Genomic DNA, 25,995 nt, shown 5'->3' on the forward strand with positions numbered 1-25,995 from the left:
CATCCCACTCTTGAGCTAGGCCCAGGGCCACAGTTGGGGACGCTGTTAAATCAATCAAGTCCCTCGCAGCCTCAAAAGTGTCCAAAGTGGAGGGCTCCTGGAGATCTCTGTGTGGGCTGGAGCAGCGTTGACCTGACCACAATGGTCAGAGTACCGCACAGAGGGTGCATGCCTCGAAGGAGACCTGTCCCAGCTAGGTCTCCTCCTTTTCTCTGGTACTGGAGACTGAGACCGGTGCCGAGGCTTGTGCAGCATGAGAGGTGCCTCCTGCACTTTGGGTCGCTGGTGCCAAATAGGACCTCGGTGCTGGACATAGTGCCACTTCTTCTAAGATGATCTTGAGACGGGACTGCCTCTCTTGTTTAGTGTGCGGCTTGAAGCCTTTGCAGATCTTATAGGCTTCAGACAGACAAGTTTCGCCAAGGCACTTGAGGCAGGCTCTGTGGGGGTCCCCACAGGGCACAGGCTTCTGGCACTTCTCACAGGGTTTGAAGTTTTGGGGCCTGGGAATGCTGGATGTGCTGGGACATGAACTGAGACCTGCGCCTGAAACTATGTACAAGTAATACAGTTAACAACCACTAACGACTATCAACTGCTAGATAAAGAACAATGAACTGTGAAAACTTTAACAACTTTAACAACAGAATCAACAACTAAGACCAACTGCTATGAGGCGCTTGCAGAGCAAGAGCAGAGCACGTTCCAATGGCCTTCGGGAGCGGTAAGAATGAACTGAGGGGATGGGGGTCCGCAGGGGTATATATTAGCTGATATATCGGTGCCACTCCAAGGGGCTCTCCTGCTCAACCAACTGGTACTGCGAAGGGAAAATCTTCCGATGATACATGCGCACTGTGCACACAGCTACATGGAATGGACATGAGCAATCATCTGAAGAAGAAAATACATTTTTAAGAACATGAAATTATTTTTTACTTTAAACTGTCAACATTTGAGACAATACCCATTAATTTTCCTTATCCTGCCTTCATTGCTAATCAAGGTTTTTCTTTTTAAATGGTTTCTGCCCTTTATTCTCCCTAATGCATCTTATAAAAATGCAGATTAATTTAGCACTCTTTAAACACAGTTGAAGAACAAGGGGTGTCCCTGATAAAGGATACAGCTCCAACAGCTGGTGTTGGACAGCTTTGGAAAGAATTTCTGGACTGGACTGGACGAAAAGATGTCATGCAGGAAAGTGGAAATTGATGTACACTCAGGACATTAGGACTTTGAAAACATTTAAATCCCAGTTTAAGATTCATAAGGGATTGTAAATATTGTGTAAATTGATCTCTCTCGCTCAATAAACCTGTTATGTAAACTGCAACAGCAAGACCTGATGAAATAAATGATGAAGCTAAGTTTGAAATATGGAAGTTCCTGAAAAGACAGAGACAAGATGAGAAATGAATACCAGGCAAGGCTATACTCATATTTCTTAAGAGGAAGGAAGTTATTCTCCTTGGCAAACCAGCCATGGGACATATATGTTGTACATGATTCACATTTTGTGCTTTTTTTTTTTAAAACCAGTATTTTCTGGTAGGAGAAAAATTATTATTAATTAGGCCAAAAGGCATCTACGAGAATGTGCTGTGGGGAAAGATCGAGTTGGGACAAGGACACTGCTGGAAGGTAAGTTCTCAATGGTTGCTAACTCTTCCCTGTATCAACAAGCTGATAATATACGGAGGAGCTGAGAAGTGGGAAGCCTATTAGATACTGAAATATTGGAGATATTACTGAAGGGGATCTGGAAAGGGGAAAGAAAACACTCAGCTGGGGGGACTGAGGAATTTGCCATATATAGGAACAGCTCCAGGCCAGTTGGTGCAATATAGCTCTACTGTAGAAGTAAATGCACATATTCCGGTCATGTAGGGTGAGGATGTACTAAATGTTCCTACAACTATTTTTTGTTATTCTGGTTTCCCAAATGTAAGCATGGTCTAAGATTGCAACATAAGTACTTCAGAGTAGGAAACAAAACGATTGTAGTCATTTATATCAGGGGTGGGGAATCTAAGGTTATGTGGCCCCCCCAAGGCGTGGGGCCCAGCATTGGGGAGCCTGAGCTGGTGCTCTAGCACCCCTGCTACCTGCTGCAGAACTGGAGCAAAGAAAATCTACTAGCCTGGGCCCCACTAGGCTCTGGTGTGCAAGGGGAATGTGGGGAGTGTCTTTCTCCTTCTCAGTCAGGGGCCATATCAGTGAGAATTTTTTTTCCTGTGGGCCATTGGCCCCGAACCCTAAAAATGTTCCCCACCCCTATTTTATATAATTTGAAGTTACTCTCACTTGCACACACCTTTTCAAAGATCACTATAGCAAAACAAGGCAACAGGAAAAAGGAGATTTTAGAGGAATTTCTCCATCAGTGTTCAAGTGCACAACTATGGAAACCAAAAGAATGGACGGCACTGAGTCCAGAGACCTATCTAGAAGTAATATCGAAAGACAGAGCCTTTGGTCAGATCTCAAGGAGGTGGTCTGGGGATGCAACTGCAGCTCACTTTATATTGACAAGTCTACACTACAAAATTAAGTTGGCCTACAGTATGTTAACATACAACCACCACAGTAATCGAATCAGTTTTACACGTCCACACTATGCTTCTTATGTCAGCAGAGAGTATCTTCACCAAGAGCGCTCGCTCCAATTTAACTACCAGCAAGTGGCATTGTGGTTTCTGAAAGGCAGCAACAGATGATTTAAGCAATGCAGTGTCAGACACTGCATCAACCCAACTACATCGATTTAATTGCCACACCTCTCACGTACATGGAGTTAAGTCAGTGTACTGAGTGAGTTACATCAGTGGGAACTATATTTTAGTATAGACACTTACAGAAAGCTATGTCAACATAAATTGTCTTACATAAAAAGTCAATCTAATTCTGTAGTATAGGCCAGGCCTATGCTTTCAGGAATTTGCCATGCCCCCTTCTCTTGCCCTCCTAATTTGTGACCAGTTTACATAACTACCTTTCTTCAGGCCCTCTCCCTAAACGGTGTTTCTATGGGAGAGGAAAGGGGAAGACAGGCATGCTCTTGGCCAGAAATTTGAAATTAATACTACCTGAAGAAGAAAGAGAACAGCCAGGGATGTAAAAAAATTTTGGTTTAGATAAGGACTGATCAATCCTTATCAAACAAATTGGCAATTCACACAGCATGTAGTTTAGCAACCAAGAGCCAACTATCACACATGTTTTCTCCCCAGCACAGAAGCTTTCTATTACAAATACCAAGGAACTTTTTACAGGCAGATCAAGGCAATACAGGGTTCTAGGCCCATACTTATATAGGAACCACAGTGCTTTTATCCATGCTTGGGGTGATAAGAATAAAGATCACCCTCAATAGCTATCAGCTAGGCAAACAGGAATCTTGGGGGAAAAAAAGAAAAACTGCAATTTCTGATAGTTGACCTCTGAGTCTTAGGCATGCATATACTGGCTTCCTATTACCTTCTAGGACACAAGACAAATCACCTAAAAAAGGTGATTTTATTAACAAGACCAAAATATACTTGATAAAGCATACTTGCAGTTGCTAGCTGTCTTAAAGCAACTGAGCAAAGAACAATTTAAAAACAGAGAAATTCCATTCCTGAGATGTAGCTTAAAACACAGTGTGTGGAGGGGTGAGTCGAGGGGACGGGGGAGGCAAATGGACTTAACACTGAGAAGTTTAATCAAATAACAAAACATAGAAAATAAGCTGAACGTATCTAAACAGACATTCCATTCCTTAGCTACTCATAGATCCATGCTTCAAGGATTTCCATGCCCAGTATTCTTTGTAGGCATGGTAGTTCTGCCTGGTTCACTCTGTCTTGCTCCCCAAATTCCTGTCTTAAAGTTCACACAAAGAGTAACATCAGGCAGGTATATCTTCTAATTCAAATCTCAATACTTTTTTCTTATTGGTTCTCCTGGCTTCCTGCCAACACTATCTAGCTATCTGGGTTTAACCTTTTGGTTACTGAATGCTGGGATCTTCAGAAGAGGCCAGCATTCCTCCTAGTCATCATAAGTTTCAATACAATTGGACACGAGTGGTTCTACTCACCTGCTGAGCAGCGTGGGGGCATTTACAAAGTGGTTTTTCATGTGACATAATTTAATAAGAGCACATAAATAAAATTAGGTAAATATATAATAAATATAAAATATAGAATAGTTTCACCACCTGACAATGACTATTTTAAAATAGGTAAAATATGTGTTTTACATATTGATTTTTTTAACTAATCTGTTTCTAATTTAATTAAAATAACCTCGTCTAGCCAGTATGTAAATTTTAATTTATGAATACTATAAGCTTTTTGGGTGAATGGCATTTAAAGTACCTAAAGTCTCAACTCTCTACTCTTCTTTTTACTAAGTCACTCTGTAAATGATTTAAACCCTTTTTTTTTTTATTAAAGTTTTGGGCTGAGAAATTGTGCGCCAAGTTTCAGCCCCAAGTGAACTGTAACTAGTAAGTTACACACCCATTAGATGAAATAATGTGTATTACTTATGATTCATATTCCTCACAGACTTCACTAGTTTCCTGCCTCATGTCCTTTTGCTGTGCCTCACATTTAAAATAATTTTAAACACCCTAAACCTCAGATTGCCTGATAGCAGGCCTTTTTCTTCATCTTTTTCTCTCTCTCATCTGCATATGGCTAATACATACATTTGAAAATCTGCACAAATAAAAGGTAAACACTGCACTTTTTAGCAATGGTTCAATATCAGCATTCTTGAGTGATTTATCTTTATGCTAAGATTTCGTTATTTTTACCAATTATAGCAGACATTTTCAGTACAAATACGAACACTCAGTGACATCTGTCAATGTAAATTACGAAATTATTTCCCTCCTTTTTCTTTATATTCAATAAATTATACAAGCAAGTCATTTGCAGTTGGACTCTAGACATCAATGTGAACTAACAAGGTTCTACTGTGTTAACGCTCCAAAGCCAGATGACATACTGTTGCTATTTCCCCAGTGTCTGGCTAAGACAGGAACAAATATGAACAATGACTGACTGAAGCACTCACTAGACAAAAAAAAAGAGGTGATGCAATTCATTCCCAGTATAACCTAACACCCTTCTCTGTTATTTATGATGTAATATTCCCTGGGAAACTGGCTGGCTTATCTGTAGCCTCCTTTTACAGCAATACTTCATTCATCATGTGGGAATTATTAAGAGGCTTGGCTGAATGAACTTCCCTCAGGATTCTCCTTAAAATGTTGATTGCCTTTTACCCTATAACATCTGTGCAGAAACTTCTACCTACCAACCCACTTAACAGGCATTCTAAATTCAGGCAAGGGGGAAGACAGCTAATATTATACCCTACAGCTCCATGAGTTCAGTTACATTAATACCCACTAAATGCTACATTACATTGATGCAAACAAGTGTATTAGGTGGAAGTGAATCCAAACAGTTAGCCATTTCCCTAATCAAGGAAAGACTATGTTTGAAGATTATACCATGCATTAGTCTGCTCCCTCAGAGCGTACTAGTATATTAACATTAGGATATACAGTACAATTTTGTGAACGATGTATAGGTGCACTAGATCCAACTTCTACTTAAATTAGAATGTGGATTTTTATGCAAATGGAAGAGGAAAATATCACAAACAAAGGCTGCTAGAGACATTTTCCTCTCTCTTTTTCCTTGAAAATATGTAGCAAGCTTCTGGCTAACAGTTGAGAGCTCAGTTACACACCAAGATCTATGAACTCTGTAACCAATTACTACAATTTGCTGGGACAATTGCAGCTAGTCAAAAAGATTTTTTCTTCCAGCAGATTCAATGAATATCAGCTCTAAGTATCTCTGAGGGAGCTGAGCTTACTTCCTTTCCTGTTTCCTTTGCTTTCTCATACAGCATAAACAGTCTCAATTGCCCATACACTTGAACTGTTGCATCAGTACAGAAACCCATGTCTTTTTTTGTGTGTTATCTTCAGGAGAAAAGAAATCTTTAAACCTTTTTCTTACAACCCTCTCACCTAACTATCCTATGATGTCATTGATGATTTTTTTCACCTCTGCTTGCCTTAATCACTCTATTCAATGACATTTAGACAATAGGAAACTCCTTCATATTTTATAAACTATTTTATTGTACTGACCTCATGTATTAGTTGATATTCCTATTTGACATAAACGCCAGTATTGCCTAGCTGTTGTAAATGGCACAAGGAATATTTTTAGAAAGATTCAGAGAGATTAGGGACAACTTTGAAGGTAAATCTGATTTTACATATACACAGATTAAAATCCCCTCTTCACTAAGATGCAGACTTTTGGTCAAAGTTACAAGAGATTCTGGGGCGCAGTAAATGAACAGTGTAAGTTAAGACAAACGAAAGAGTGAATGTATGGTGCTAAGCCCTTGATGCCCCATTGTCAAGGTCTAAAACAGAGCTGGGCAATAATTTTTGATAAGGGGCCACTCCCAGAGTTTGGTAAGTAGTCAAGGACTGCACTCTTCCATTAGATTAATGAAGGAGGTGTGGGGTCCAGGATGAAGGTTGGGTGGAAAAGGGAGCTTGGGGTAAAGAATTTAGGTGTGGGATCTGGGAGGGAGTTTGGGTGAAGGAGGGGATTGTGACCTGGGGTGGTGAACTTGGTTACGGGGCGAGGGTCTGGGAGGGGAGTGTGACCTAGTGCAGGTGTTTGGGTTGTGACCTAGGACAGGGGACTGGAGTGCAGAGTCTGGGTGAGATATGAGTGCAGCAGAGGATTCTGGCCTGCGGAGGGGTGTAGGACGAGGGAGTGTAGGGTCTGGGAGGGGACTGTAACCTGAGGTAGGAGTGCAGGAGGGGGTACAAGAATTTGGGCAGTGACCAGGAATAGTGGATTGGGGCACAAGGTCTGGGAGGGGGTTGTGACCTATGGAGGGATGTAGGAGGTGATACAGAATCTAGGAAGATATATGAGATCTGGAGCAGGGATGCAGAAGGTTTCGGTTATATGGGGTACGAGTACAGGAGGGGGGCACAGAAGGTTGGGGGAGGGAGGGTCTGAGTTGCCAGAGGCAGGCTCTGGCTGGGAGACCTTACCTGGATGGCTCCCAGTCAGCAGCCCAAGAGTTTCTTTAACCAGGGTCCCTGCCTTCCATGCCCCTGTACTGCTCACAGCAGCTATAGGGGCCACATTTGTTGCTGCTGCAGTTTGTTGCTGCAATCACTGTGAGCCCCGGAGGTGAAGGGTAGTTCACATGCAGTGGACAGCTGTTATTGGCCAGAAACCAGCCAATGGGAGCTACTGGGGGTAGAAGCAGTGTGATAAACCTCTGCCTCCTCCCTCCAAGCCAAGGGCAATAATTTTTGATGGGGGAGGGGAGGCACACCAAAATTTTGGAAAGTGGTTGAGGGCTGCACTCTTCCATGGTATTAATGAGGAGGTGTGGGGTCTGGGATAAGGGATTGGGGTGCAGGAGGCAAAGTGGGGCCTGGGAGAGAGCTTGGATGAAGGAGGCAGTTGTGACCTAGGATAGGGGGTGGGAGTGCAGGAGTTTGGGTTGTAACCTAAGATAGGAGAGGACTGTGATCTGGGGCAAAGGATTAGGGTGCCAGATCTGGGACGGAGTATGGTGAGTGCAGGAGGGGGGGCAGAGGGTTTGGGTATATTGAGTGGGTGGGGGAGGGAGAGGGAGACAAATGGTTGGAGGAGGGAGGGGCTGAGATGCCAGAGGCAGGCTCTGGCCAGGAGACTTACCAGCCAGCAGCCCAACAAGCCTGCCTGCAGAGCTAAATGCTTGCAGAGCTTACCAAGTTTCTCAGCCAGCCTGCCTGCCCAGTGCTTGCACAGGCAGCCATATGCTTGTATGAGGGGAAGGGGCGTGTGGTGTTTCATGTGCTGCCTGTTATTCAAACAGGCAGCTCCCATTGGCCACGCTCTGACCAGAAGTCAGCCAATGGGATTGTGCTGGTGGCAGGAGATCTGCTTTAAGCCTTCCCTCCTTCCCTCCACACTCACAGATTTTAAAGAGAAATGGCCCTGCAGCCATTTTTCTGAGCAGCGTGTGGGGGATGCAGGGCAAGCAGGGAGCCTGCCTGGGGCTCCCTGCTGTGTCCACAAACTGGATTCGGTGGCTTGTCAGGCTGGATCTGGCCCACAGGCCGTATTTTGCCCGGGCCTGCTCCAAGCTCTCAGCATTCACAAACACAAGCATGGCACTACAGCCAGTTTTCCTGAGTGTCAAGCGGGGGTGGGGTAGGAAGGGAGCAGGCTGAGGCTCTCAGGGGCTGGATTTGGCGGCTTGATGGGCTGAATCAAGCTTGCAAATAATATTTTGCCCAGCCCTGGACTAAAATGTATATTCTTTATTGCATGTAGCCAGTCTGGAGGAAGAAAGACTAATCAGAAGTATGCTTCAGGGGAAACTATAAACATTTGGTAACATTTTAGTCTGAACTTTATGCCACTTGCTTAAAAAAGTTAAAAACTGAATATCACTTTATATCTCTTACCTTATCACTATCTAGTGTGTTCTGGGAGGTTCGTGATGCAATTGAAATAGTATCAGGCTGGCTGCTGCCATCTCCCTGACTGTCCAGGTCCTCTCCATCTCTGCAGACATACAAACCAACTGTCAGAATTTGCTTAGCACATCTGTTTCACAGCCTGCCAGTTCTTATCTGCAATCCTAATGGAAGGTATCCTGATATTACAGCAGTGGGTGCATAAGACAGAGCAGTTTGCACACCAACATTTGCTTAATTACTTTTCTTTATACTGTAACATGTAATGAATTGAGTTAACTATTTTTGTCCACTTTAAAATGTATAAAAGTATAGCAGCAGCCAGACATAAGGAACTTTGGTAAGATGACCCCCTCAGTCAGCCATTCCACCAAAACTGCCAAGTGTGAAGTCTGGTTTAAACAAACAAGGAACTTGAGTAAAAAACACATACTGTAAAAGTTTAATAAGCACATCTGGCCTATGCCCACCTCCTGGACTGCGGAACACAAAGCTGACTTCACACAACACATCCTTTTAGAGCAGCACCACAGAAAGATGGAAGGGAGCATTTAGAGCAAAAATTTAAACACATTCAACATTGTGGTCAAATGGAACTTAATTTACCAAGACCACACTTGAAGATAACACTAGCCAACAATGACTTCTACCTTGGCATAAGTCACTGAATGCAATGGGAACACTGTACTCCTTACAGAAAATTCCATCATTACAGTTAGACTTCACGATGGGACACTTTAAAAGTGATCCCCATAACTTATTCAAATTCTCACCTCCTTCCTTTCTGCTTAGTTGTTGGAGCTGTTTTGGGGATGTGGATTGGCTCTTTCAATGCTCCTTTCAGATGAATGGTTCTTTCTTGTATCACTTCCCGGATGTGTTTGATCCAGTCTTGTTTGTTTTCTATACTGGAAGCCTTTAATATGCAAAGAATCAAATACATCATTATGGTTAAGATGACCTATGTTCACTAGTAAACCACACATATACACGGGGGAAAGGTGTAAGTATGGTTGCAACCATTTATTTTCAAAAAAAATTTTAAAAGAATATTTAAGCTAGCTGTTCCATTATTTTTGTTTTCTGAATTTACTAATATTGTTTTATCAAAACTAAATCATTTCAGCTTTGCACAAAATATGTTTGTATAGTGAAGCGCCCTGGAACCCTAAACAAAGTCATGCCTTGTTGTGTTACAGCGGCTGTATGAATATGTTGCAAGGCATGATATACTTGCTTGCTATTACTTCAGCATTTATGGTAATAATATCTTCGAATTTATTACTCAGTTACTAATTTGTAAGCGAAGTCTGCTTGCTTTTAAATATAGCCTGTCATTGTTTTATTGAGATATTTAACGTCTGTGTTATTTTTTATCTACTACTTGTCCCATTTCTTGATATTTGTACGAGAACAGCAGCATCACTGTTTAAGGACTAAATTCTCAAGAACTGCCTCTAATTGAGTACCTGCATTTTTATGGTACAACAGATAGCATTTGGTATCCGTCCACTCGATTTGCAAGTATAGCTGTTATTTATGGCCACAAGCAGGTCACTTAACATCTCAACTGAGCTGTCTGTAACTGCAATTTCAGACACAAAATTATAGACAAGGCTGAGGTCCTACTAAAATTCACTTTCAAGCATTAGCCTGTAGCTCCTGCTTATTTTGTCATCAGAATCATAAACCTCTAATAAATCATAATTGTTCCATCCTCAACAATAGAAGACAGGGAGATTTTTTTTTTTTTTTTTTTTTTGCTTACAGCTTTCCAAGAAGCATAGCTTCTTTTGAAGCGGCACTATTGGAACCGCTACAAAGTTTCAACCTAAGACAAATTAGTTAGAGGCATCTTTGTACAGAAGATGGAAAAAAAAATTGGCAGAGGGTAGTAACAACTGTGTCTGAAAAATAAAGTGATGAAGATGCCTTAAAACAGGGACTGTCAGCCTTTTCAAAGCAAAGAGCTAAACTACATAAAAATTCAGAACAAGTGGTCAACAAAGAGCCGTATAAGAATGCCCATTTGCATGACTGAAAATATACACCTTATTAATGATAATGGATATATTGATAAATGATAGCACAAATGAAACATTGTACTCACAGACTTTAGTTAATGGGACTTCTGCTACTGCATCTTTTTGCACATTTCTTTGAAGTTTACATCATAGCTGGTCAAATACAGCTTCCTACAAGCATTCAGGCTGTCTTCTGTCAATCTTATGGCAGGGGGCTGGAGATGTGGTGATGTATGAGCAGCTCAGGGCAGGAGATGGGGGTGTAGATAGACTCGGGGCACAAGGTTGGGGTTTGCGGGGGTGCAGGAGTCTGGGGATGTGGGGGTATGAGGGGCACAGGGCAGGTGGTTCAGGTGTATGATGGGATCAGGGTTGGTGTGTGTGGGGGTGCAGGAGTGCTACAATACTGCAGCCAGATGGGGGCCAGGCCCCAATTAGAGGCTTGTTGGCCACACTTCATTTTTAAATAAAATAAAATATTATGTCCAACACAAAGGGTTTCAACATTGCCTTTATTTATGGCCATGGTGGGGAACCTTTTTTGTGTCGAGGACCACACACGTGAAAAGCAAAAAAGAAAAACACCCTCCAAAAACCCTTAACCCTCACTGATGTGACTGACTCCCAATTGAAACTGATGTGACTGACTCCCAATTGAAACACCTCATTCCCCTGGTGCTCCAGTCCCATGGTGGGGGGAGGGGGGAGGGAGGTTCAAGGCCTCAGGCCAGATTAACTCTTCTGCGGTTCTAGGATTAGTGGATTTTGTGGGCCCCCCTAGGCTCTGGGTTGGGGCCAAAAATGAGGCATTAAGTGTGTGGGACAGGGCTGCCAGTGAAAGGGATAGGAAAGGGAGTGCAGGATCTGAGCAGGAGGTGGGGTGTAGGAGGGAGTGAGGGTGCAAGGTCTGACCAGGGGGGCAGGAGCAGGCTGGGGGCTGGCTGCCTGGCTAGGAGGCAGAAGGTGCCTGGTCCGGGAGCTGAGGGCAGGGGGGATTTAGGCCAAGGGGGCAGAATACAGGGGGGATTCTGGGCAGGGGACTGGGAGTGGTGGTGGGGGGGAGGGTTTGGCCAAGCAGCAGAGGGGATTTTGGGCAGGGGGGATTTTGGCCAGAGGGTATGGGGTGTCTGGCTCGGGGCAGGGGAGTTTTGGCCAGGGAGCTGGGGGCAAGTAGTGACTGGCTGGGAGAGTGAGTGGAGGTGGTCTGGGCATGAGGCGGAGGGGGCCACTCACTTGTTTTCGTGCCACATGGCAGGCAATGTGTAACACACGCCTCCTGCTGCTCCCTTTCTCTGGCAGGAAGTTTCCAGGAAGGGCTGGCAGGGGAGGCCGCAGGAAGTGTGACCCGAGGGAACAAATGATCAGTGTGCAGGGAGCCACCTTTGGTTCCTGGTTTCCTCCGTGAAGGGGGGGGAAGGAAAATGCTATTGCTCTGAGCCATGTCTAGCCTGTTTGTTCCCTGCACGCCAGATCTGGCGCAGAGCCTCAGGACTTTCTCCTCCCGCTCCTCCCCACAGGAAGCTGCACTGATGCTCCAGTTATGGGGTGGCGGGGCATAAGGTTGCAGCGCCAGCATAGGCTCCCTGCCGTGGGGACAGCAAAGAGGGGCTGAGCTGGGGCTTCAGAAGAGCCATATCTGGCTCCCTAGAAAGCCATATTTGGCTCATGAGCCATAGGTTGCCAAACCATGTCTTAAAATATCAGAGTATTAATTAGATTATAAAAATATTTTCAGGGAAAACTCTAAAAAATGTTAAAGATGTTGCTTATGTAGCAGATCTGCAAAAAGTTATCTAAAAATGCAACAGGTAACAACTTGTTAACTGGGTAGTTAGTTGTCCTAAAAAAGGTTTAGAAGGGAGGTGATAGATGGAAACACTGAGTCATCTGCTCTAATATCAACTTTGTGGCAAGAGCTTTTAAGGTGGTAGACTTCTGCATTGATTCTTTAATTAAGTTTCCACATGGCAGGTTGTTGGGTTTTTGTTTGTTTGTTTTTACAAAAGCCAAAAAAAATTTTGTTGTCCATCTAGTAAGTCTGGACTAGTCTCATTTCTCACCTTCCAAACAGATTAAGAATGTTTCCAGGCCAATGTCTTATGACTAAAATCAAATGCCTGTTGTATAGCACTCCATATTTGGATTTAGTAATCAAGTGTTTTAATCCTTTTCATCCAGTAAGGGGATGGATTAAGAATATAACAGTTCCTGTGATAGCCCCCATATGCTCTTACCAGACAAGTAATCCCTCAATTGTTCTACTAAACTGTAACTGTCTCATAGATGCCAACTTTTCCTTTAGCTGGGGAGTGCTCGATCCCCTTCCCATCATCCCTTCCTTCAAGCCACTGTCCTTCCTCTTCCCGCCCCTGCTTCATCCTGCCTCTTGCCCTTGCCCCATCCCCATGCCACCCTTTCCACTAAGCCTCCAACCTGATCCCGACTCTTCGCCTGAGTGAGGCCCATCCCTTCTGGAGCCACCTGAACGCAGCAAAAAAGCTCTTCATGACGGGCAGGAGGTGAAGGAACAGTTGGTCAGCAACTCCCAAAAGCAAAGTGGTGAGGAGTTAAGTCACTTACTGGTACATACCATCAACCATGGGTACTCACCTTGCCTTTACCACGACTCCTATACAGCACAGGCCAGGACCTGCAACACTAACCCTGGGAGGGTGCAGATCCCTTCTGCAAACTCCCCTGTAACAAGCTACTCTCTCCCCAGCATCTATCAGTTAATGTCTGGCTTAAATCCTCAAAAAAACTTAAAAACACAACCAATGGTCCTGCAGCACCTTAGAGGCTAACAACAAATGCAGATGGTATCATTAGCTTATAATACCGTCTACATTTGTTCTTAGTCTCTAAGGGTGTGTCTAGACTACAAGGTTTTGTCGACAAAACTATACCTTCATCTACACTATCGCTGCATTCTGTCAACAGTAAGTCAACAGAACATGGCAGTTTTCTCGACAGCGGTAAACGTCATTTTACAAGGAATAACGCCTTTTTTCGAAAGTACTCTATCAAAAACGTAAGTACTCTGTCTAGATGTAGCCTCAGGTGGTGAAGAATTATTCATAGTTTTAAAAGTTTTTTCAATTACAGACTAACATGGCTACCCTTCACTTTTAAATCCTCAAGCAAGCGCAAAAAAAAAAACAAACCCCAAAGAAAACTAATTAAACAACTCTTAAACAACCGATATAAGGAAGCACAAATACCTTCCTGAGAAGTTACCTTAAGCACAATTTTGTTGTCAGAAGTTGGTGTCCTTCCTACCCACAGTGCAAATTTGCATGGATCTCCTTCTACATGCTCTGTGACACCCAGCTCTGAAGTCTGGAAGTAAGAAAAATTGGTTAGGACTCCATGACAAGTTTTGCATAGGATTTATGGAAACTATTCTATTAAGATGAACATACATTCCCAAAATACTTCTATGCATTCAAAAGTTCTTCAGCACTTTTGCATTTTTGAGAACACTATTTGTTGGCTTTTTTGCTTGCAAATACAACAATTTTCAGCAAACGGCTTCCAATATTAGTATACAAAGGAATAAAAACTTGTCATTGAAATTCTATGGTCTGATTTTTCACCGACATCCTCATTACTCAAAGTATCAATTTCCCAGGTTACAAATTAAGCAGCTCCTGTTCTTGCTGATTTCAGTTAAGAGACCATAGCCATTATTATAGCAGGTAAAGAATAGTATTCTTGCCTGGAAATTCATAGGTTAACAAGAGAAATTTTTCTTTATGTTTAAAATTCTAATCTCTTTCCTAAGAAATCACGTCTAATGTGTTACCTTTCCTCCACTATAAAGGAAGTAATTCAGAAATTGGATAACTTCCAAGTTCACCTCCATGTAAGTAACCTCAAAGTGAAGTTACTTACTGTAGCATTCTTAGATGTGATGCAGACATGTACTCCAAATAGGTGCCTGCATGCACCAGAGCTGGAGACTTTGGCCTAGCAGTTTCTGTAGAGGGGTCGCATACATGCCTCATGGCTGTGGCCCATCCCCGTTTAGATGAGGTGGCACCACCCAAACCCCCTCAGTCTCTGTACACTGGGAAGACTTCAGTGCAGAGAGGGGATCGCAGGTGGGCCGTGCAATAATGACTGCATCTTATCTTGAATATCCAGTTACAGTAAGTAACTATTTCTTCTTCGAGTAGATGTAGATTTGCATTCCAGGTTGGTGACCAGCAACAGTTCCTCCATTCGGAAGCAGGGCTCAGAGTCTACATAAATAAGGACTTCAGGACTGATCTTCCGACATTACTGTCTGCTCTGGAAGAAGTAGTGATTGCATAATGGTCCATAAATGTATCTATGTACATAGAAAAATGTATCTATAGACAACTGTGGCCACTCAGCAAGTCCAGTATGGAAATGTTATTAAGGAATGCCACCAATGTTGTCTTCACGCTCCCTGAATGTGCCTGCATCTGCTGGGGTGGGCGTAGCTTTTGTATTTCAAACACAGTCTTGCATTATCCTCCTAGACCAGGGGCGTAGACCATTTTTGGGCTGGGGCCACACACAAGTGAGAAGCAAAACAATATCAAACAACCCCCCCAATCCAGAACCCTAACTGACCTGGCCATCAAATGAGAAAGAGAGAAGAAAAAAAAAAAAATCTCACAGACATAGCCCCCAATTAAAAAGCAGGGAAAAACAAGACACTCCCATCAAGCTGCAGCCTGACAGGGTGGGGAGGCACCGAGGCTCAGGGCTTATCCCAGGACTGGATTAACCCTTCTGGGAGCCTAGGACTAGTAGATTTTGTGGGCCTCCCTTTAGAATCTGAGAATTGAGCAAAAAATGAGGGGTTTAGTGTCTGGGAGAAGGCTGCTGGGAAGCAGGCTAGGTGTAGGAGTGAGGACTCTTGGCAAGAAGTATGGTGCAGGAACAGGCTGAAAGCAGGAGTTTAGAGTCTGGAAGAGAGGGAGGGTGAGGCTGTGGGTGGGAGTGAGGGTATGGGAGTGGGGGGTCTGGGCAGGAATGGACAGGGGATTACAGTAACTATCTGGTGTAGCTTCCAGAGGGGCACAGGTACTCTGCACACTGCAGGGAAGCATTCCCTGCAGGCACTGCCCTCCACTGCTCTCACTGACCACAATTCCTGTCCAATAGTAGGGATAGTGTTGTGCCTGCATGGAGCGCTTCCCCGTAGCGCAGAGATCTGCCTCCTACCCCCTGCCAGGCTGGATCTGGCCCGTGGCTTTCCTTGCCTGGGAGCTGGTGCTCCAGCCATGACATCACCCGTGTGGCTGGAGTACCAGCACAGGCTTGCACTGCTGGGAGAGGTGGGGAGCCCTGAACCTTGTGGGGGACTGGATAATGACAAGCTGCAGGCCAGATCCAGCCCGAGAGCCATTGGCTCCTCACCCCTGTTCTTGACGGTCTGTGCAGAGATTGCTTGCGCTTTCATGCAGCTCATGTGATATAAACAGGCCAGGCAAAGCACAACACTGTTCAGTCTTATTCAAATAGGCTAGACAGACTCTCACATATGGGGGCATTGAAATTTAGGTAAAAATTCAGGCAAATACACCGCTTGTTTCAAATGAAACTCAGAGACCACTGAATATAAACTTTGGTTTTGGCAGGAGTGTAAGCTTGTCCCTGGGGAACTGCACATAAGGGGGCTCAGTCATCAGGGCATGCAATTCACACACCTTCCTGGCTGAGGTAATGGCTTTCAAGAATGCTATTTTCTGTAGCCTGATCTGACAGTAGCTAGGTCCCAAATGTCGAATGTTATAAAGATCGAGGCACTGTAAAAGTGGGCCAGCCTGCCTGTAAAAGAATGAAGAGGAGGGAGTAAAAAAATAAACAACTGGAACAGTGCTTTAGACCCACCGAGTCAAAATGGGTGCTTAGCAGGCACTCAAGACAGGTGTGCAGAGCAGTCAGACTCTACTGCTTCCTCTTATGAGAACTCTCTCTATTCCTTGGAGAGGAAGGGCCCATATGGAGTGTTGCTGTGCCCAATAATGGCATCTCCGCATTGGGCATATCCCTCTAGAGCAGTGGTCTCCAACCTTTTTACACCCAAGATCACTTTTTAAGTCTCAGAACAGGCGAAGATCTACTGCCCCGCCCCTTCCTTGAAGCCCCGCCTACATTACATGAGGAAATCTAATGTAAATGTACTGCGCAGGTGCGCAGTTCAGAGAGGGCTCAAGAGCTACTCTTGGAGCCCCTGAGATCTACCGGTAGATCGCGATCTACTGGTTGGTGACCACGGCTCTAGAGACTTCAAGGTAGCCCATGAAAGAATGCAGGGTGTAATCAGTTTCGTCCAAAACAAGGTTCAACCATCAAATGGCAAGCCCTCAATGCCAAGATGGGCCTCCAATGTGATCCCTGGGTTCTGGAGCCAGGAAGTCCTCTACATAGTAATTGCCTAGGCCATGGCCTGGGCTGAAGTGAAGTGCACGTTGCAGACACATTTTAACCACCAAATAGCCTACAGTGAGAAATGCCTGAAATTCATCGTGGAAAGCCTTAGCTGCCAACTGCTCCTCAAATTTGTCCACAGCCAATAAACTCAGGAAGTCATATTTCGCACTAAGGTTTGCTGGTACACAATCCTTACCTGTAGTGATGATGAGTATCTTCCTGACTAGAGGGGTCCAGGCCCTTTCAGTTTCTATCCCTGAGGGAGGACTTCAATTTGCCCTTCCAAGTCCTGTCAATGCTGTGACCATCTAAGAGCTCTGGGACAGGTGTGACCAACACAAAATACGCTCAGCCACCAGTGATATTGAGATTAGTGTACTCCAAAGAGACTTCACAGGCTCAACGAATGCCTTATTAATTTGGAGGGCCGCTCTCTCAGGGACAGTGGCCTGGACCATGTCCATCAATTTATGGGCATTCTACTAAAAAAACTCCATCTGAGAACCCAGGGACAAGGCTACTTGAGAAAAAGTCCTGAAGTTCTCTGAAAGGCAGGGGAGAATGAACCTGGCAACACTGTATTGCCCATAAATGAGGATGAGGTTGGACCAGAGGCTCCTGAGGCAACATTTCCATACAGGGAAACTCTGGTGGCCCCACAGGAAGGGGAACCCTGGCAGCCACGAATACTGCATGAGCAGGCAATCTCACTCTTGAGACAATAAGCAAGGTGACTAGAAGTGAGCAGCCAATGCTATGGGTGAGGCATTGGTGGTCAGTACTTGCTGGGCCAAGGGCCTCCATCTCAGCCACAGGGCACATGATGATCTTGGAAGTCAAATTGGTCTACTGATGGCCTCTGAAACCCCTCAGGTGAAGCAGAATGGGAGAATGAGAAGCCTGAACCCTAGAGACTTGGGAGGACCTACTTCAGAGGCAGCCAACAGGCATAGTCTGAAAGGATGTCAAAGATCAGCACTGCTGATGTTGTTGGTACCACTTGTGCCAAAAAGGTCAGTGCCGTAGGCAAGGTCTGTCCTGGTGTAAACAACAATACTAGAGCACCTCTATGCCTTGATGTTGACAGGGGTGGCAACATCCACATAACCGTCTGCAGTACCAATGAAGAGGAAGGCCCTAGTACTGAGGAGTGCCCTAGTACTGAGGAGCTTCATACTCCCTCTGGTACCATGTCGATACCAACCCCAAGATGGGTTCTTTGGCATGAGGTACTGATTTGTTGGCATGCTCCAACTGAGCGCCATCACAGGTGTCAGGCCCACCAAGTCTTGGACCTGTGGCGATGATGGGACCAAAAGGCAGAGTAGGTCTGCCACAACCTGGTATGTTGACATCACTTAAACTTGGTGCTGAACTCAACAGATGCACAGAGGCCAGACTTGGAGTCGATGGTATGGGCTGTACTGAGTAAGGATCAGAGTCACTTGTGTCAAACCACATTCTCTCTCAGGAGACGGGGAGAAGTCATTCTGGAACATGGTGCACTCCTGATTGGTCTCACATGACAGCCTCTTTAGTGCCCACAACAGAGAACTCCTTCTTCACCTCTTCGGAGATGCCCCCTGACCTGTAACATCCTGCAGCTTCTTGAATTAGATGGTGATCTGTGGTCCAGGAAGGTCTTGTCACTGGGTCAGGCCTCATGGCCTGTTCAAGCAGGTATTGCATAGGGCACAGTCCACCATCTGAGTCCTTTTCTCAAAAAAATCTTCAGATCAAACAATGCTCCTTAAGGTGCCCTTTGCCAAGGCAAAACAAGCACCAGGTGGCTATTGTTAGGAAACACCACCCCACACGAATGACAATCCTTGAACCCTTTGGGTATGTCTACACTACGAAGTTAATTCGAACTAACAGATGTTAGTTCGAATTAACTTTCATAGGCGCTACACTAGCGCTCCGCTAGTTCGAACTTAATTCGAACTAGCGGAGCGCTTAGTTCGAACTAGGTAAACCTCATTGTACGAGGACTAAGCCTAGTTCGAACTTACTAGTTCGAATTAAGGGGTGTGTAGCCCCTTAATACGAACTAGTGGGAGGCTAGCCCTCCCCAGGTTTCCCTGGTGGCTACTCTGGCCAACACCAGGGAAACTTGTCTGCCCCCCTCCTGGCCACGGACCCCTTAAAGGGGCACGGGCTGGCTACGGTGCCCGTGCCAGATGAAAGCCTGCCAGCACCCAGCCAGCAGACCCTGCACCTGGCACGGATTGAGCCACCCACCAGATGCCCCCGAGCCCTCCCCCTCTTCCCGGGGGTGGCTCCCGGGAGCTTGCCCGGGACCGCAAGAGACGGGCACCCGCCTGGGCTAGTGCGGACATCGTGGACCTCGTCCATGATCTCCGCACTAGACACAGGAAAGTGGCTGTCTAGGGCAGGAGAGCTGCCAGCCTGGCCACCCAGGAGCAGGTGTGCAAGAGAATCAAGGGGGTCCACTGAGACCCCCGACCCTGAGCCCTGAGCTTACAATGGCCATACTGGGTCAGACCGAAGGTCCATCTAGCCCAGTAGCCTGTCTGCCGACAGTGGCCAACCCTCGAGACCCTGGAGGGGATGGACTGAAGACAGTGACCAAGCCATTTGTCTCGTGCCATCCCTCTCCAGCCTTCCACAAACCTTGGGCAGGGACACCATTCCTACCCCCTGGCTAATACCACTCCATGGACCCAGCCTCCATCACTTTATCTCACTTCCCTTTAAACTCTGTTCTAGTTCTAGCCTTCACAGCCTCCTGCAGCAAGGAGTTCCACAGGTTGACTCTTTGCTTTGTGAAGAACAACTTTCTGTTACTAGTTTGAAGCCTGCTACCCATTCCTTTCCTTTGGTGTCCTCTAGTCCTTCTATTATGGGAACTAATGAAGAACTTTTCTTGATGCACCCTCTCCACCCCACTCATGCTTTTATAGACCTCTATCATATCCCCCCTCAGTCTCCTCTTTTCTAAGCTGAGAAGTCCCAGTCTCTTTAGCCTCTCTTCATATGGGACCTGTTCCAAACCTCTGATCATTTTAGTTGCCCTCCCCTTTCCCACCCTCTCTCTTCCCCTCTCCCACCTGCTTTTCCCAGTCTCCCCCAGTTTTGTTCGATAAAGACAGATTCCATTTTGGAAGACACAGTATCTTTATTTTGTACATCAGGAAGGGGGGCTAGGGAGGGGTAAGTGGAAGGAGGTGAGGGAGGAATGGGGCACGAGCCCCCGATGGGGAGGACTGGGCTGGCTCTGCAGGCTTCTGGGGGTGGAAGCTCTCCTGCACCCCCCCGATTGCCCCCTCTCCCCAGATGGCAGCCTGCGGCAAGTGCAGCCGGGCTGATGGCCGAGTGCTGTGATGTGCCCAGTGTGGGTACTCCGGGCACTCCAAGCCAGGACTGCTTTGCAAGCGGGGCACCCCTGAGAACTGTCTGTCCGGGGTGGGGGTCAGGACCCTTTAAGCACAGCCCTCGGCTAGCCTGAGACAGCATTTCCACACTCTAAGTTCTCCTCTGATGCCCTGCCGGCACTGCTTCCGGCCATCCTTAAGCCCGGTTCAGGGTCCACTTAATGTGGCCATGCTAGTTCGAATTAGTAAAACGCTAATTCGAACTAGTTTTTTAGTCTGGATCCGTTAGTTCGAATTAGCTTAGTTCGAATTAACTAATTCGAACTAAGTTAGTTTGAATTAACGTTGTAGTGTAGACATACCCTCAAAGATTAAGTATTGGCTTCAGGACCTTGTACAGAATTACTATCCAATAACTTGTTTTTCTCTTTCCATTTGGTGTATGATCTAAAATGTCCATTAGTCTCTCCTTTAGCAATACAAAAAAGATTTAAACCGAGGGAACTAGAACATAAATTAGGAAATACAAATCAAATTGCAAGATGTCTGACTCTTGAAATGTCAAAATTGAAGGTCGTTAAGTGTGGTTATGGCTTAAATGTAAGTAATATAAAGTTAATTGTTACATGCATAATGGAAACACTCTTTTCCTATATGCATAAAACACTACTAGCATAAACATACTGACTGCAGAGTGCCCGGAATGTAAGAGCATGGGAGGCACTACTTTTTTTTTTTCCTCTCTCTAAAAGTATTTCAACATTACTTGCTTTTGTGGCCTTGGTCAAATCAGTTCAACTCAATGCTTTGTCATCCACATATGGAAAGTGGGCCCTATTTACCTCATCTGGGTACTTAATGTCTGCACAACACTTTTATTTCAAAGTATAAAATATATTTCATTGGTCTATGAACAATCTTTGCATTTGCCAATATGCTATACCATGCAAATTCTGAAGGGTATATTAACACGTAACACTGTAATTAAAAGTATCAGAAAAGTATTTTTGAAGTTAATTTTAAGAAGTCATTAGTGACATTTGGAAAAGCAATCCCTGTGTGTATCATAGGGACACTGGTGTTGAAAAGCCACATCCTCAGATACTGCTCACTCAGAGGACAAAAATATTGGGAAAAATCTGAAAAATTTAAACAGGGTACAGAAAGAAATATAAACACGAAATAAAGTATCAGAAGAGAACAAAATACCCTTAGTATTATAGAAGTCCACTGCATGTCTCAAACTAAGACAAGAAATGGAATAATTTACTTTCAGAGGCAAGTTCTAAGTATACATTTTAGTTAAGAAAATAACTTGCATTCTAAAGTTAAAGTAAAGTTTTAAAAATAATTTAGAAAGACTCTAAGTACAGGTACTGCCAATTTTTATAAACTTACAAATCAAATTTTTCTGTATTTTTTCAAACTAATGTCTCTCCTCCATCTAGTCCAAGAAACTGTTTATTCATAAAGTGCTATAAAGTGTGCCCTGTGAAACTGAAATAAATGAAAAATAAATTTTCTGCCATAAATCCTTTTAGTTATTTGACAGTGATTTCAGCTATTGCTGTCACAATGCTGGATAAAGAATAGCTGCATGTTTTTCAATTGGTGATATTCCTTTATTTTCACTTTTTTGTAGTTAAATGTACAGGTTGGACCTCACGGGTCCAGCACCCTGGGAACCTAACTGGTCCCGAACAAGGGGATTTTCTGGACCAGGAAAAGTCCCTCCCCTCATGGCTGTGCTGCCACTGGCCTAGGCTCCAGCTTGCCCCCTTTGCTGCCGGTGGCTCTCCCTGGCTCCGCTGCTGCTGGGGCCAGAGCGCCACGGCCAGAGCTCAGCAACCATCTGGCTCCGCGGCTGGGGCAGGAGTGGAGGGATGGGTCGAGATCTCCCTGGCTGCCACTGGGGCTGGCGTTTCCTGGCTGCTGGAGCCCGGATACCTGGGCCAGAGATCTCTGGCTGGGGCTGGAGGTCCATGGCCAGACTCAAACTCCCTAGTCGCCGGTGCCCCTTACGGCACTCCTGACCCGTTGCCAGACCTCCCTCTTTCTGGGCTCTGTGGTCCATGAACATCTGTGGTCCATGCCAGACCACAGAGCAAGGAGTCCTGGTTAAGGGAGGTCCAACCTTAGTAATTCAGTTATCAATCTGATTTTGAGACAAGCAATGTACATTTATATTTCTTGTTAATTCTTTTGCTCTCTTTCTTCAACTTAATCCCCAGGGTATTATCTTGACGATTTCCTCGTTAGATCTGGTTAGAAATGGAATTTTTCAACAAAAACAAAACAAAAACAGAGGGATTTAGGGGGTTGGTTTTTTTTTTTTTGCCAAAAATGTCTACAGAAAATGTCAAATTTCTATCTAAATACCTGAAAAAGGAAATAATCAGTTTTCAGTCAAAAAGTTTTTGATTTTTCTATGAAAATTCAATATTTTCCATGAAAAGCAACCACTGGATGTGAAAAATTTCCCACAGAACATGGGTTTTTGACAAAACCGGTGTAAGCAGAAAATTTTCCACAAGCGCTAATCCTACTTCTGTCTTTATGATTACCAATTCCATAAACACACAACAATGTTTCCCTCTCACAGACTAATAATGGCAAAGGACAGATTGACTGTCATGCAGGATTGGGCACAAGGAAGACAGTACACTGCCTTCTATTACATATGAAAAATGTGGCAGCAAACCAAAGCATTTAGGTATCAACTCTCAACACATCTGTATCTTTGCCAGATACAAGATGGTTAATTTTAAATAGAAAGTGCTGCGATTTCACAGGAAAGCTACAGAACATTATTTATGTGCATGAGCAGAAATTGTCCTAGGAACTCTATCATCCAAACCTGTTCTGATTCCAAACTCTTATTACATTTACATTTTCAAACTGTTCCTCCTGTTGCATATTAAGAGTTTTTTTGTAAATTTATTTTATGTGATCTATTCCTCTTATCAGGCAGGATGCTGCAGAGCATCACAAACTGCACCTTAGAGTCTTTATTTGGCACAGTGCAATATGAGACATCTGCATTGGACAGGAAGCTCAGTTCTGGGATTGTTTTAGATATTAGTAATATTGACAAATCTCATTTTGCTTCCTAACATTTAGCCAGGTAAGGAAGAAATTTTATGCAGTTCAATGGGCTAATAAACCAACTTCTCATCCCTAGAAACTTCAAACCATGGTTTAGATCCCAAAACAGTTTAGTTGTCTCAATAAAGGTCCTACAGATGGAGATGACTGGCAGCCTATGCCCTCAGGAAATTTGGAGGACCAGGATAATGAGGGGTGGGTGAGCTTTCTTGTGTTTTGAGTAGTTCACAATTGAGGTACAGTGACAGGTTGCAGTTTGTGTAAGGAAGCAGCTCTCACGGTGTTTTCCCAGCAGCCACCGTGGCTCTGAGAGCTACTAACAGAAGCTGACAACTGACATGACAGCATTGCAAGGGACAGAGTTTATTTTTCAGTACTTGTCCTACAAGTGGCTTTTCTTTCCAGGTAAAGCCTTAGCAGCAGAGATCACATGAGGAGCTCAAGCTAACGATTTCCCCGTGTCAGCTTCATGTGGGACACAAAGTACGTTTTGCGCAATGAAGGTATTTAACATCAGCCTCACTTAAATAAAGTGGATGTTTAGGTCATATTGTACTTGTTCTCCCAATCTGTCCCAGAGGGTAGGATTTGCTGGTGATTGATGCTGATAGACATGTGGGGTGGACAGGGTAGGAACCGAGAGACTGCTTTGTACTAATTTGAACCTTTCTCTGAATTACTGGTTTAGACCAGGATTGCCAAAGAAAGTAAGTTAGATACTTATCTATCTAACTTACGCTCCATTTAAAAATCCCAGTCTCTGTTTTTTAAACTTTATAATTCTAGCCAAAATGTATGATAAGGGCATTTTATAAAATTAAAACAATGATTTATGTTTATGTCTTTCCACAGATCATAAACAGAACTATCTGGAGTCAATGAAATACTGTTTGCAGGCAGTGTTCAATTGAACTGAAAGACCAGAACATAATACTGAAGCTATTATTATGGAGTTCTGTGTTCCATAATGCCGAGTGCAAGTATTTAATTTATTTTATTTCAGAATCGACAGACTCTTATCTTTGTAGAGCTGATCAGGAGATCTGGGTGTTTCTGTAACTGCAATGGCTAATGACTAAATATGACTACTAATTCTGTCAGCTAAATCCATGTTTAAAAACTCATTTAGTCTTATAAAATGCATCCTACATAACAATCACCTGTACAATGGATAAATACAAAACTGTTATAGACTGAATTAATCTAAAATTCACTTTCACCTCCACATGGTCCATGAGGGCTAATTTCTCTATTTCAACAAACCGTTCTTCTCAGAAACACAGCAAGATAGTAAGCCTAACCGCTTACTTTAAAAAGTGAAATGGGAGCTACAGATATGTTTCCAAGTCATGCTTAAGTCATCTGAATACACTTGCTTATTACTTTTGGGTTACAGTTGGATACAAATTCTTGAATGTTCTGGGCACAACAATCTTCTGTTGTTTTCTCATACTTACAAACAATTTGCTCTTGTATATGTACTTGCTCCTCCCACTGGAGTCCTTCACCTCTTTACTGAAGACCAAGGACATCTCAAAGAGGAAGAGGTGCCTCTCACGACCCTTTCGGATTAAAGTTTTGGGGTCCCAAACTTGGAAGGATTCCTGAAGGATGAGCTCTCCCTGAGATTCAATATTCTCATCAAACCCTACAAAACCAGCAAAGACAGACAAGGTGAAGCTGAAAATTAAAAGTGGGAACACTAAAAACATACCATGCTTTAATAATTCCATCACCCTCTGTTTTCTAATTAAATTTAGTATTTTTAATAGAGAGGGTTCCATGAGCTTAGGGTATGCTTTACAGTTCAAAGCCAAATCATAACTCAAGTTTATGTTTCGATTCAACAGCTGAAAGGTCTTGTGAACGGTTCTGATAAGATTCCTGCCACAAATGATACGTCTCCAAAATCAGCTTCTCATAGACAACCCCCATCATGAAGTTAAAACTTTTCTTACAAGGATTCTGCCACTTTAGGCTATTTTGTTGGGTGGTTTGCAAGTCTCCTAAAGCCAGATAAGACTAACCTCATTAGAGAGAAAGCCAGGACAATAGGAGTCGATTTTAAAGTAGCGGATACAAATTTGCACCTTCTTTTTCTAAGAAGTCCAACTAGATTTATTCTAACTACAATGCTAAGGAACTGATTGACCTGAGCTGCACATTCCTACTTGGGATTGACACATCCTTAGAATTTAGGGTACTTATTATGAGCATGGTCAGGCTCATCTCTTTCAAAAAAGAGGAACATAATTTGAAGAAAGATTTCTGGCAAAGCACAGTTTAACCAATGCATTTCTCAGTCCAGGCCAATAACATCTTTTTCTTTTCTTTTTTTTTTTTAAATAAAAGGTCAATAACTACTATAGAAACAATACACACCTCAGAAATCTCTCAGATCACAGCAAAAGTGGTATTCAAGTCCCCTTTCCATCATTTAACAGTGAATTACATTTACTATACATTTAAGTGTAAAAAATATATAGCACAACTGCAGACAACCAGGGCCTAGACTACCATGACAGTATAAAACAATTTACATAGAGAAATACTATTCCAGTCTTCATTGTACACACACATCTTTGCTTCTCAAAGTACA

The 25,995-nt window shown here is 43.9% G+C and overlaps 1 protein-coding gene across 2 annotated transcripts in view; it reads right to left on the reverse strand.

The window, feature by feature from the left end:
• Positions 1-25,995, reverse strand: part of TRIO (trio Rho guanine nucleotide exchange factor) — a 414,034-nt gene that overhangs the window by 110,396 nt on the left and 277,643 nt on the right. For both annotated transcript variants that reach the window (XM_006117079.5, XM_075921462.2), the window contains exons 30-33: positions 24,854-25,044; positions 13,783-13,884; positions 9,295-9,437; positions 8,510-8,609 (exon numbers count right to left, since the gene is read on the reverse strand). In XM_006117079.5, the coding sequence (XP_006117141.2) occupies positions 8,510-8,609; positions 9,295-9,437; positions 13,783-13,884; positions 24,854-25,044 (536 nt within the window). The remainder of the gene's footprint in view (positions 1-8,509; positions 8,610-9,294; positions 9,438-13,782; positions 13,885-24,853; positions 25,045-25,995) is intronic.

The sequence above is a fragment of the Pelodiscus sinensis genome, chromosome 2, assembly GCF_052426305.1.
Source record: "Pelodiscus sinensis isolate ZL-2025 chromosome 2, ASM5242630v1, whole genome shotgun sequence".
Classification (NCBI taxonomy): domain Eukaryota; kingdom Metazoa; phylum Chordata; order Testudines; family Trionychidae; genus Pelodiscus; species Pelodiscus sinensis.